Source organism: Lagopus leucura, unplaced genomic scaffold (assembly GCF_019238085.1).
Source record: "Lagopus leucura isolate 7727_CA_CO unplaced genomic scaffold, USGS_WTPT01 Super-Scaffold_100004, whole genome shotgun sequence".
Taxonomy (NCBI): Eukaryota; Metazoa; Chordata; class Aves; order Galliformes; family Phasianidae; genus Lagopus; species Lagopus leucura.
In genome coordinates, this window is record NW_024962264.1 from 33,843,729 (window position 1) to 33,857,881 (window position 14,153).

General features: G+C 39.2%; 1 protein-coding gene across 7 annotated transcripts in view; it reads left to right on the forward strand.

Moving 5' to 3' along the window:
- The window catches only part of TNIP3 (TNFAIP3 interacting protein 3), a 66,083-nt gene that overhangs the window by 37,351 nt on the left and 14,579 nt on the right, over positions 1 to 14,153 (forward strand). For all 7 annotated transcript variants that reach the window (XM_042871610.1, XM_042871615.1, XM_042871609.1 and 4 more), the window contains 6 exons: positions 938 to 1,024; positions 2,164 to 2,253; positions 3,115 to 3,180; positions 4,258 to 4,389; positions 7,602 to 7,730; positions 11,465 to 11,578. In XM_042871610.1, coding sequence (XP_042727544.1) covers positions 938 to 1,024; positions 2,164 to 2,253; positions 3,115 to 3,180; positions 4,258 to 4,389; positions 7,602 to 7,730; positions 11,465 to 11,578 — 618 coding nt within the window. The remainder of the gene's footprint in view (positions 1 to 937; positions 1,025 to 2,163; positions 2,254 to 3,114; positions 3,181 to 4,257; positions 4,390 to 7,601; positions 7,731 to 11,464; positions 11,579 to 14,153) is intronic.

Here is a 14,153-nt window from a genome sequence, read left to right on the forward strand (position 1 = left end):
TTTGTTTATTTGCTTTTCAAGCAATGGAATGACTTCTGTCCTCACTGAAAAGAGACTTCAGGTCTGGGGATCTATCCACAATAAGGAAAACTATTTTTCTTTCATCTTTCCTTCTTGAATTCATAACCAGTCAGAATTCCAAGACTAGAGACAGTGATGCTTTGTGCTTTTATATTTTCTCTTCACTTTGCATGTGAAGTCTGTGGAAACTTTTTTCATTGTTGATCTTTTCTGTGAGTTTAACTTCGTAATATCAGCTGCTTTTCCCAAATGGGAAACTAAGACATAAGTTCAAACTATTAAGACTTGAGTACCTTGATTCTAGAACCATGCTTAGAGTTACTGACTAAAACTACAAGTCCTTCTGATGAGAACAAAATCTGCTGCCCTTCTTCATCTTTGTGCCACCCTTCTTCAAGGAAAGTAAATCAGTTTTCCAGTTAAGATGCTCCCCCTGACATCCTGGTATTTGTATGGATGTCCTCTTCCTTATAGCTGTTAACATCACAGCCTTTCTAAGCATGATTCACTAATTTTAGCTATCGTGATAGTTCACGCTGTCTTACTGTCACTTAATATTTACCGTACTTACGTAAGTGCTTTGTTACACCTGGAAGCAGGGATAGAAAACCCTGCTGTCTTACTTGCTGAGAAAAATGTGCCCTTCTTTCCCTTACACATGTAACTTCCTCTCGGGGGCAAACTGTCCGGTCAATTGCAATTTACGTACAGAGCATTCAGTGCTGCCTTGCCTGGTGCATTAGTCATAGGCAGTGTGCTTGAACCATTCTGGGAAGTCCCAGATAGGAAGGAGGAAAAGCTTAAAATCAAAATTCCACCACCTAGTGCTCAGTCCCCACTGCTTCCACAGGCAGCACTCGTGTTTCTGTGCATTTCTGTGCATTTTCCATCATCTTTCATTGCCCTTATTTCAAAGATCCACTGTGAGACGAATGCTCAAGGCCGTCTTGGAAGCACATGGGCAGACATGAGTGAGATGGAAGCTCCAGCAGACCTGCCAGAAGTAAGTGAATGTTTTGGCTCCTTCTGAAGTGCTGTTTGAATTGAAAAACAATTGAAAACAATTCAACGCATGAATAACTCAATTGATGGACATGTAATTGTTTTAGATGCTTTAATTTAAACATGTTGGTGAGTTTCTACAGGAAGAGGGAGAAATCGTTTTCTTGAAGTCAAGTGCTCCAATGTTAGAATTCAGCAGGACTGGCCATGGGGTAAATACATGGTCAGGATTTGTACTATGAAAAAAATCTACAGAGATATTCTATAATTTTCTTCATTGGCATTAGCATTAAATTCTCTAAATGAAGAAAATAAATTTACTTCAGGAGCCATAATATCTCAGAAGTGCTCTACTTTTATTCTACATTTTGCTCATTTATTGATTAGAATTCAGACTAGGGAGAGATAAATATCCCTGATCTGATGTAGTATATTTATATGAACATGAACATTTTTCCCAGGCCAATTGTCTTATACATATATATCACATGTATACCTTTGTAAAAACCCATGGAAGCTTCTTGAAAATTAAATTGGGCATTGCCATTACAGAAATGAGGACATAGCTGCTGTTGTCCTGCATGGGTACGAGATTTATGGAAGAACCGCAGATTGGACTGAGTTGCCTAATTTCTTCAAATAGCCAATTCATTTTCTGTGTTGCCTGTTTTGAACCATTGTTTTAAAGATTATTGCTCCAGGCCTGCAAACACTTACCGGGTGCAACATTACTTAATATTCTAGTTCTTGTAAATGAAGGAATCACTTGCACCCACTTTTAACTTATGCTCAACTTCTCTGGCTCGCACTGTTTGTTTGTAGTACCATCTGTAAGATGATTAAAAGCCTTTTTTGTGTTCTGCATCTGAGATGGTGTGAATAGTCATAATTCTGTTTATTTTGGGATCCATTTGCAAAATAGCTGTAAACCACAGGCCAAGCAGGGTTAAAGCAGATGCATACTTTAGAATCCACTGCCAGAGAGTGTTGAGGTACCGAAATCAAATACAGCGAAAGAAAATGTTGCTGTTTCAAATTCTTTACATGCACGTAGCAGGGTGGATATGAGTTTTATTTGATAATATTGACTTGAAGAGAGGATGCTGAAAACATTCATTTTAAGCACTTTTTTCCCTCCAGTCAAAGCAAGGATTACCAAACAAACAGAAGACTCTATTAGCCAACTCTCAGGAACGACATATCCTCTCACTGGAAAGACAGAGACAAGAGGTAATCTTGAATTTACCTATCCTTTACCTTTACAGTTATAATCTTTATAGTATAATACTTTGAGTACCGCCTCCAAAATCAAATTATCATCTATTATAACATAAATATGAATCCAGAAGAGCAAAGATTTTTATGTCATAAAGGGCAGATTTTCTTAATTTGGTGAAGGCCTAAGAATCACTATGAGTACTAGCAAATGGAGTCTTATTCACAGGTAGCAGCAAACTGGGAGCTGTTTTCTAGCTGAGCATCCCAAAGTGCGATCCTGTATCCTAAAAATCAAAATTTCTGAGACCTATTTGGCTTTCTTCAATAAAAATGCACACATGCTGATTTCAGTTGTAATACTTGCATTAAAGCTGTTTGCTAGGCTTCCCTGTCTTGCATGCCTGCTATTTTTCAGTTTAGTGGTACTGAGAAAGGCAAGAAAGCTCTGCACTCAGTAGTAATTGCAATTAATAGACATGTTCTGTTCACTTCTTGAAGCCAGTGACCTTCTAATTGCAAATACATTTATGTAACTTAAAGCAGACTAACAAAAAGTCCTTGGTCATGTAGGAACTGCATCTTGGGGGTTTGTTCAGTCTTGCTAGTGATTCACCTGTAATTTATTGTATTTATTGTAATTTATTCAGGAACATGAATGTTCCTGAACATTCATGTTCTGTAACTGAAATAGCAAATAACTGACAGATGGGCCATAAAGCTTGCAAAACTTTCCATTTGCTTTCTTTGATATGAACTGGCCAGATAACAAGGAGACTGTGAACACACAGTTTGAGTACCAGAATGCCAGTCTTTTTTTATGTATTGACAGTGTTGAAATAAGACTTATTTACGGTGACTTCCTGATCATTACAGCTTCTGGAGGTGAACAAGCAATGGGATCATCAATTTAGAACCATGAAACAGCTTTATGAAAAACAGGTAACGATGCTGATTACTTCTATTGGAATATGAATGTCACCTGCTGCTAGTTAGTTAATTCAGCTTAAAAACTATCTGGCATATCTGTAGTGAGTATCTTTTGAATGGATGGGGGCAGGAAGCATAATATCTACTTTGTCTTTAGCTTACATAGGTAAAAATACTTCATCACATACAAGTAAAGATAATGCATGCACAATCTTCAGTGGGATAAAATAACAAGAGAGTACAGAAGTAGCCCATCTCTCTAAGTAGGGAACCGGGCTGGACATGACAGCAGAGAACATCATATCCTCCAAAAGGGCACACTTCAGAGCACAGATGACTGAAAAGTAACTTGTGGTGTCTGATGCATCCAGCCACTGATCCACATCACTATGTGTCTTTTGGTTCTTGTCCCACCTTTCATGGTACTTACCACTCTGGTTTATTAATGGAGTGCTAGCAATTTCTTTCGATACTCCAAAAACCAAATCTCTTTGTAAGCTGACACTTCTCATCTCTTATTTCCTTCTATGGGAAGGAAGTTGGATGAGTGACCTCATGAACTTATCAGGAAAATTTTCTCTCTAATATGTTCCAGTAAGTTTTACTGAGATCCAGATAATTTCTTCCTTGATTTTTCTTCCCCCTCTCCCTCCAAAGGAGGAGAATTCAAATGACTCTTCCTCATTTAATATAACACATTTTTGTGCCTCTGTCTACATTGCTTTGGATGTGTACTAGAGCAGACCTGGTCCATGTTGCAAAGAGAAAAGAGAAAAGAACATTAAAATGAATTCATACAGAGGAACAACCCCTTAGTAGCTGTGCTTTGGCAGCAAAATCAGTGCAAGAGTCAGCTGATTGAGCACCATGAAAGCAATTGCCCAGAGTTATTAAGACTTCAAACAGAGCAGCAAAGCTTGGATTCAGGGAGGTGGGGGGAGAAATAAGCAATTGGGAACTTTACAGCCAAACAGACCCACTCCTTTACACCAGTCTACTGAGAGCTGAAGGGGTGCCATGGCGCCTTTGGTGTGCTGAGCCCCTTAGGATGGACAGGCAGCCCACCATGGTATGTTACTTGCCTTTCAGCTGGCAGAAGTGAAAGCAAAACTGCACGTGTCAGAGAAGAGAGTCAGTGAGCTGGAGGAAGAAAGACATCGACATCCTCCAGAGAAGGAGAGGTTGCAGATCCTGGACAGAGACACACCATCACAGGAAATGGTAGGAGGGTGCATTCTCTTACCCAGCGCTGAATGCTGTCCTGCCTTTTCTCTCTTCTAGCGAGGTGCATGGCGTGGGTTGTTGTACAACCAGTAGATGGAGTTGTGGTGTTGGGCTCTTCAGTACCGGACTCAAGGCAGTGTCTGATCGGAGAACTACGTGGTGAGACAGTCATTTGCATAAAGATTGTCAGACTGCACAGCAGTAGTCTGTGTGTGGGAATAAAGGACAGATTGATGTGCGCAGTGCAGAGGTGTTCTGCCTAAGTGTTAATTTCAGGGTAAATTTCTTTGAGTGCTCAGTGAAAGAAAGTACTACAGAGACTTTCAGTGGAAAAGCTGCAGATTTATTTAAAATGCTTGGCAGTAATGAACTGAACTCCATACCCCACTTTTTGATACATATTTTTACATGTGGGCTAGCGTCAACAGTTTACAACTAGCTGTCTTAGGTCCCCTTAAAGATTAAGGTATTAAGTGCTGAAAGCAATGGGGCTGATCGGTTGTAGCTCTCTGTTCTAGAGAAGCGTTCACCTTACCCTGAGAATAGTCAGGCACCTCTCTCAGGAGTCCTTAGGCAGTGGCATAAAGATGCACACTGGCAGTCAGATCCCTGAAGCGTTCCCTCTAAAGTAAATCCACAAACCATTTCCAGGCTTTAAAGCAAACTGTGCCATTATGAATGTGCTGAATCACTGCCTGTGTTTACCCTCAGTGTGCAGACAAGGTGAGACAGTTCATCTTCTTCCTTGTATTACTACAGTTTTTATTGCCCACCCTTTACAATGTGATAGCTGTGAAAAATACCTAGCTTTTTAAAAGGGTGTGCTCTCCATTTATATTTTTATTTTTCTAACTACATACGCAAATAATGAACAGAATAACTCTGTACTCCAGAAACCTCTTACATGTGCCAGTCTCAGTTCAGCAGTTTCTTTACAAATTGTACAGTCAACCAGAAAGTGCTTCTCTTCCCTTTGAATTTCTTTACCTGCTGGACGAGCTGCAGGGGTGCAGAAGATCTGTACCCTTGCAGATGTAGCTGATAAAAGCAGTGGATTTTGAATGAGCGACATGATTTTTAATACCCACATCAACCCAGGCTGCCCATGGGGTTAGATGAAGTAAAAGGAATTCCAGGGGATGATCCAAAGAAATGCTTAAAGTTATTCAGCTTGAAAGCACATGAACAAGATTTGTCTTTATTGTTCAGCAGTCTGAAGGGACCCAGGCTGATAAATTTACCAAGGTTAGATTTGTAGGGCTATATATTTTTTTCTAAAGCATCTAACATTCTTCATAACAGCATTTATATTTTGTTAAATGCATGCATGCATACATACATATATATATAAATAATATATATATACATGTAAAATTTCTTAGAAGTTAGCAGTAGTTTCTTTTTCAAAGGTTCCACATCCCATCCCATAGCCACAGAGCTGGGAGAAGCTGCAGAAAGCTATTGCCAGGGAAGAGTGGTGTTTGCTCTCTAATTGCTTATCTAATCCCACAGCCATAGTAGAGTAGCAGCAGAGAAGCCATTCTCTGCATGCTTTCCTGACCCATTTAGGAAAGCCAGCAGCAGCTAATAGTCCCGGGGTAGATTATCCACTACTGCTGTTTTAGAGGGCTGTTTCCTTTTTTGATGAATCTGAAAGTATGTCTCAAAAAGACAATGTTGTGAACTTAGCTATCTGTTCCCATGACCTCTGTGGCCCACAGAGGAAAACTGATTCTTTTGGAAATGCACATTTTTTGGCTCCTTTTGGGCTTGACTATATGGCCATAGGCAGCGACCAAAGACTTATGGTAAAATCTAGGTGCCAGAACGCCTAAAATTCAGAGTTGAATAAGAAGAATGTGAATGGTTCAAAAACCTCAACAAACTGGAAATCTTTACTTGCAAATAGCCATGTTCTCTAAGCTATCAATCCTGGAGAAGAATGTGTGCCAGGAGCTAAGGAAAGAGGGTGGTAATGGTGAAGCATAGAATATAATAAAAGCCTATCAGAAATTTAATTTTTGCTATTGTTTTTTATTTTAATATCTTCAAGCATACCAACTTGAGCAAGCTCCCGAGTTCCTATGCGGAACAAAGAAAAATAAAGCTACCTCGTGCATAAGTGGCTGTTTCTCAAGGGTGTTTCTCAATGACTTGATATGTACACTGCGATTCATATCTCATGAGCTCAAACATGAATGCCTCGTAGCTGCACAGAGGTATGCCTGTTGCACAGAGCATTCATATAATATCACGTGTGTGATTGTTGGATTTCATTTCTTTATTACATAAGGCAACTGCAGAGGTATATTTGAAATATTTGTTTTTAGTAGAACAGACAGTTCTGTTCAATGCATGTAACCAGCAGACAATGCGATAAAAGCAGGCTAGCAAGGAAGCTTTTCCCTTGGAGAGAAAGGAGGAAATCTTAAATGTCACCAGCTACTTCAGGCTGTGATCTGAATCTTAGCTCCCTTCACTGTAAACTGAAAATTATTGAAAGCAATAGGAAAAGGGCAATCAAACTTAATTTGGCAAATCTGTCCTAATAATTCCTATGATACTATCTTGAAAGGCTACTGTAGGCCTTGTTGCAAATAGGAACATCTTCATGGTAGCTTACTTGAAGGAAACAGTGTGGACAGACATACCAAGAAGGGTCAAGTTCAAGGCACCAACAACTGTGTTGGGTTAAAAAAGTGACTTTCTATAAGCTTTCGTTGGTAGCATGGTAATTTTTGAGCAGGGTTAGGCTTGCCTTAATTTCTCAAGCCCTCAGACTATTTAACACTGAGAAGTGGTTTTATCTTCAATGTTACATAATACTGAGAATGACTGGGACTCCATAGGCCTCTATCCCTGGTATGGGTAGATGAGCCTGAAGCAGGATTGGGATGGTCATTTGTATGCAACTGTTTGCCTTGGCCTGCCAGCTTTTTCATGCCTTTGTGCAACAGCAGATTGTAGAGAATTTAGTCTGCTATTTTGCCTCTATCTCATCATATGGTGAGTGGTCAAAATGGTTTCAACAGACTTTATCATATTTGGGTTTTACTAACCACCCGTCTTCCTGTTGCTTTCCTTCACAGCTATGTTTGGGACACCAGAAATTCAGCACATCTGCCAGACAGCAGATATTCTGAAAACTGTTCTTGAAAAATGATTCCATCTGCATTTCAACAGCATTTCTCTGTGTTTTTGCATCCCAGAAAGAAACAAAGGTCCTCAGTGAAGCCCTGCATGAAATGAAGGAAGAAAACAAGCTCCTGAAGCAGAAGAATGCATCAATGATAAGAAAACAAGAGCACTATGAGTGTGAAATAAGTCGTCTCAACAAGGTAGGAACAAAAATGAGGCACTGGTCAGCAAATCACTTCTCCCTTTAATTCTAGGGCCTCTACTATCAAGCACTGACACTACCTGATGATCTTCTCAATCCTGGGTGGACAGTCTGTTCATGGCAGCAAACTAATCACTGTTAATCTGTAAATGGCTGATTCAGGGAGCTGGGGAAACAAACATGAACTGAATTTAGCAAATACCTGGGCATGCTGCTTTGGCAGGCAGCAAAGTTTGCACTGCAAAGATTAAAGAAAGAAAATCTCTGGCTTCATCTGTGAAACTCCTTTGTACCACACTTAAGCTCTTTCTAGGTTTCTCCTTGTTAGAACAGAAGAGAAGTAGGAAATGGCTTTCATATGCATCTAATGAAACACTGCTTTAAAAAAGTTAGTTTATAAACTTGTTTTACATATGTTTTGTTAGAGAATGGCTTCTCTTTACAAGACAGATGCTCCTGTTCTTGTATGCTTACATATACACATGTGTATGCATATTCTCGTGTACGTGTGTATATATTTTTGAAGAAATTGCCATAATATAACTCAAGGTTTTTTGGTTTTTGTTTTTTATTTAAATTTTCCACTGGAGGGAAAGTAATAAATGTAACTTAGTTTGATCAGAAGATCGTGTGAAGCAGTGGGTGTTTCCTAACAATTCTATATTTCATGGTGAACCACAAACGCTTCCTGAGGAAATGCACTGCAGTAACCATTGCTGTGTGTCTTTAAGTGCAGCATAAGCTAGAGGACCTGCAAAAGTCAGGGTAAAAAAGCAACGCTGTCATATTAAAATCTGACAGAATTCATGATTTCTAACTCATTCTGAAATGCTTTAGCAAGACTTGCTCAAAACCTTACTGTACTTTCATTTTTTTTTTTTTTGTAAAAACAGCTCACTTCAATGTTTTGTTTTGCTTTCTTACTTTATAATGTTACTGGAACTAAGATGTAAGTGAGTAAAGTGTACTTTTAAATGAAACATCAATTTCATGCAATGTGTTTTCTAACATGAGTGATGCTGATTTCCTGTGTAACTGCATCCTTCACACCTCATGTCGTGAATTTATATAAAACTGTGCTATTGCAATTTCAGTGACATGAAGTTCTTACAAATTCTAATCAAACTTCTGTATTAAAAGTACTTGAAACTCCTTCCACTGCACCTTTTGGAAGGTTGTTCTGGAACTCTGTCTCTGTTTTCATTAGACACTTCATCTCTTTCAATTGGGAGGAGTATATTCTGGCCAATTGATACTCATTTGTTCTTATGGTACCAGATCTCCTTCACTCCTACCGTTACCCCTACTTTTACATTTAGCTACACAGGGCAGTCATATTTTCACTAGAGGACAGTTTAGTTAAGCTGACCCAGTTCTTTTGATCTCTTAATACGCAACTATACTTGCTCATATGTATGATTTTGCACCTCAGTCATTTCAGTTGCTTAGTTCCCTTTTTATTGAAGACATTAGTACTGTGTCCAAGTACGTTTACTTTGGGCTTCATGTTGATCCAGTCATCTGGAGAGCCCATGATGCAGGGTTTGGTCTGATCCTGCTTTGATGTTTGTATTATGAAACTGATTCTGTAATGCCAGAATAGTTTGCAATACCATGTCCCAGTATTGACTTTCCTGTTCACCATACAGTAAAAGTATTAGACCAATTTCTCTCTAACTTAATGGATAATTTTGCTGTATTACCATCTCAGTTATGTTTTTCAACCATAGACTGGAATGTATTTCCCCATTAAGAAAATCTGTGAATTTTTGTGTTTTTTATATTGTATTTTTATTTGTATCTTGTATTTTATTTTGTATTTTTTATTTATTTACTTATTTTTAATGAAAGATATCAGGTTAAACTGTGCTTTGCTTCATCCCTTTTCTCTTGTCTCTATGACTACTCTCTTCAGAATTTATTCCCAGGCCTAAAAATGCATTCTGGTTTGATTAAGGTATTTCTAGATGCATGGACTATTTATCCTTCTCATAACTATGAGAATAAAGTTAGATATTTTTTGGTCACACATTTCCCTTTTTGATATAGAAAATTTCAGGAAAACTCTGTGTGGCTAATTTTGCAATTTCAGGTTGTGGTTTTCAGTATTTCTGAATGAACAATATTTGACACTGCACGAAGTTAAGCTGAATTTAACTCAGTGAGCCGTGAGATCCTCCTCATTTTTACGTGTTCCTTGTATGGAGCTGGTCTCTGTTATTCTTCTTCTTGGGTAATATGATCTTTAGTCTTGCTCAGAGCATCACTGCATAATACTTTTGTCCTTATTTTTATGATGAAAGAAGCTTTTATGATTTAGTTTATTGTGCAACATACAGCTCACGATACATTCTATCTTCCATTCCTTGTGGCTGCTAGTGAACAACTTCCAGTCTAAATGCCAATGTGAAGTTTGTTTTTATTTGTTTTGCTATTTGTGCAGAATGCTGACGTGTCATATGCTGAGAAAGATTAGCAGAGGCCAGAATAGACAAAAGGAAGATCAACCAGTGAGCTATTAGTATCTTTATCCTCCCATATCTATGTTCAATCTTATTCACGTATGACATGGTACACAAACTTTACCATTATTATATGCCTATTTATCTTCTGCAGTATCCTTTTGACACTAGCTCATCAAATGAAAGGCCTCCCTTTTCTCTTCTGCATTCTTTGCAGGAAGTGCTTTTTTTGTTGTTGTTGTTGTTGTTCTCCTTTTGGTACTTCATTGAAAATGAAGTCCGCAATGCTACTAATCCTTGTGTTACGTTATATGCTGTTGGTTTTTTTTCCCTGCCTATTTCTTCTTCCTCTTCCAAAATGATCTTCCCCCTTCTCTTAAGACACGAATAGTATGTGGCCAGCCATGAGGAGCTGGGGAACATAAGCAAGAATGGAGCCTTCTGAAATGAATGAAATTAGCCGAGTCTATACGTCCTGAGAGAGACGTGGAAAAGTACTGAAACTGCAGTATTTGTGCTACAGTAAACAAATACATGAGCATAGTGTGTGGTTATAGACAAAAAGTGGTAAGAGTAGTTTAAAAACTATTCCAGTCCAAGGGACTGCTGTGGAATACTACTAAATAAAACATTCTAAGTAGCAGAATTTGACTGAAAAATAGCATGTAAGAACATTCTGTGCAGTGTGCGTATACATAACTCCCTCTAGTGACAAATTACAGAGATTACATAACTTCCTTTCAAAGGGAGTTTTCCCTTTGGTTCTAGTTGGAAGAAGTCTGGGCTCCTTCTGCAGAGAGTGTTTTGATCAGGCTTTACTATAGTTACACGTATAGGAGGATATGGCGGAATGCTTCTTTATACAGTCTTGGGTTGTTTGTTTTTGGACCCAGATGAATTTAGACACCTCCCTTGGTTTTCCCAAATTCTGATTTACACAGGTAAAATGACATTTCTGGATGAGAATTGCAGCTATGATGTTCACTGTTATTTGTTGGTTGTAGTTGTAAGTAAAAACACAGTCTTCTGAACTGTGCTGTCTCAGATTTATGAATGCAGTGTGGGCACTTGGAAAGTTTGGACTTAAGCATGCATACATGTTATTGTTAGTGAGTTAACATTGTGTGTATAACTGAAGCAACTGTAAGTGAAGGAAAATGCTGTGACTCACTCTAATCTGTTTATTTAAAGAGAAAACATTATAATGGATTGAAATAACTTTTTCTGATGTGGTGAGTCTCAGTAGTAAGTGTCATGTTTTATGCTGCAGGCCCTTCTGGATGTGTTGAAAAAGAACTCGTCTGTTCTTAGGACTCCTTCAGAGACTGGTGACAAGAACAGCTTTGGTGACATGAGAACCCAACTTGAAGTTCTCAGACAACAGGTAAGAATGGCTAAGAGAAAGCCTGGCAGAATTTCATGCTATGTGGTTTTGCCTTCACTCCCAAGAGCAGTGTCAAGTTGACTCATTATATAGTACTTTTGGAAGGAAGCTGTAGGAGCTCTACGCTATTGAAACTGGTTTTTCCTAAAATGCTGTCATCACAGCAGAGTCCATAAAGTGAAACTGAGTCCTTGCAAAGATCTGGAGCAAAGCCTTGTCTTGGACTTCAGGCGACAAAATGGCGTTTGTGGTTCTTGGAGCTGTCCTGGCAGCCTCTTGCTATGGGCTGAATTCATCCAGAGAGACTGATGTACTTCATCAGTTACTGATGGATTGGTCACTTATGTCTTCTGTTTCTTATTTTGTTGAAGTTGAAAGCTTAATTTGCCAAGACCAGGATTCTCAAAACAATTCATTAGTGCTGGTCTTGCAGTGTTTTAAAGTATGAGGCAAAACATTTGCATCCATAACTTGTAGTCCTGTGACTATAGGGAAGTGTATTTATTTTTTTTAATGTTCATTTTAAGCTATTCAAGTGCTTTGTGCACTCTCTGTCTGCACATGAAAGAATCTGGTTAAAGCATGATACTTTACAGATAGTTCTGCAGTTTAGGTCAGTCATTCTGGACAGTGTTAAGGTTAACATTATTGACACACAAATGGATATGATCAGAATGGAAATTTTATTCAGTAGAAATAAAATACTTGTTTCTGTCACGTTTGACAGCAGAGCCAGAGTTTGCTCTCTAATGTAATGCTTGCCACATGCTGGAAAATAAAATCCTGTACTTGATTGTACAGTAATGAGTTATTTCATTCTCCACAATAAAATAGAGTAAACCAAATTTTTTCAGAATTCTCATGGGGTAACCATTTTATGAATTTATTTTTCTGGTTCTATAAATCAGTACAGTGAATCCAAACTTCCTTTTGCACAGAGTGGAGCAGGAGGCTTTAGCTTTACAGGGAAAGGCATCCTTGGGATGAAAAGTGATGTGACAGTCTCACCAGATCTTGGCTGTCATCAGCCAAGATGGCCACTACAGACGAGTTGAAGGCATTCATTCCTTGGGAGGTGTCCCTCCCTTTCTCTGTGCAAGAGAATATTGACAAAACCGTGACAAAGTTTGCTCTCTTGCAGCTTCAACAGATCGCTACAGCTGAGAGGGAAGTGAGAGAGCAGAGAGCAAAGCAGGAAAGAAGAAATGAGGAAACGCTGAGATGTGTGTAGATGGACAGGGATACAAGAAACCTACACATCAGTAGCTGACAGCTTTGCATCTGTTTCAGGGGATCACAGCACTCATGCCTCCTTCAGCCACAGGCAGTGGAGCTGAGACTCCACGTGGCCACACAGAAAGCCTTTGTTCGTTTTTACACCGTGTTATTCAGGAAAGGGATTATATCTAGTGGGGGGCCTCTGGGCCCTAAAAACCTTGCAAAAATTAGCTGCAACAGGCAAGTCATGAAAATAATTTATGGAGCCCTATGTTGACTTTTTTTGTTCCCTGAGGCATTAACATTTCTTTAGTCTTCCTGTGAAGTCATAATACTGCTGCCAGCAAAAAGCAAACTAGGTCTGTGCTGTGGGCAGAGCTTGAACTGCAGCAAAGAAACTCTGCAAGTAGACTGTTAGCAGGCTTTAGTGGCCAACTGCAAGGACACAAAAGGACTCCTGGAAACTCTGATGGTCATTCCCACTCCAATGTATTTCTCCTGTATTTCTGTATTGTCTGTGGAAGTACCACCAACCTCTAAGTTCACACCAGGTGGATGTCTGTCCATTAGCTGAGGAACTAAAGTCAGCCAGCTTGATATCAATTAACTTATGGACTTGTATTTTGCTTCTGAATACGTTTGCTGTCTGTGCCCTGGGAGGTTGGATGTTTTTTAAACAGGATGCGGAGCTATGACCCCATATGACATAAGAAGAGAAAAGATATTGTATTCCTCAGTATCAAAAGACAGTTTGTCTTCTAGGAACTGGGTCAAATCCCCATGTTTGCATTCTGAATTGTGTGTCAATGATCCCCTCTGCCTCTTTGCTGAGATGGGTAGGTTCTTTGGGCAGCTGTTTGAGAGGGGGGATCAGAGGTCCCATATCACAGACAAAAGGTACACTGGCCAATTATTTTTTCTCATCCCTTTTCAAGCTTCTAGGGCAAGGCATCCTCCTACAGATTTCTTCCTACAGTGTTTCAGGCAAGGTCTAAACTTCTTGACGGTCCTGACTTGTCCAGGTCTTCTGGTCACAGCTCTAAATAGTACCAGTATTTCTGTGCAGCTTAATCCTTTGATCTGCACCAATGTTAGATGGTTAGAGCAACATATAAAGTAAAACCACAGGGCGTAAAACAAGACAGGCACAAGGCTGATCTTGTCATGTGGTGTTCAGTGGTGTTTAATGGCTATGGAAAAGGCAGGACATTATTTAATCATAGCTGTTCATTGATAGGTTGGATAAAATGATAATGTTATGTCGGACTGTGTGCTGGAAGTTGTTTTTTTGTGCTATGCCGACACCTTTTGCCTCCACCATGATGCTCACTGAGGTACAAGGGGGAGTTGCAAGGGC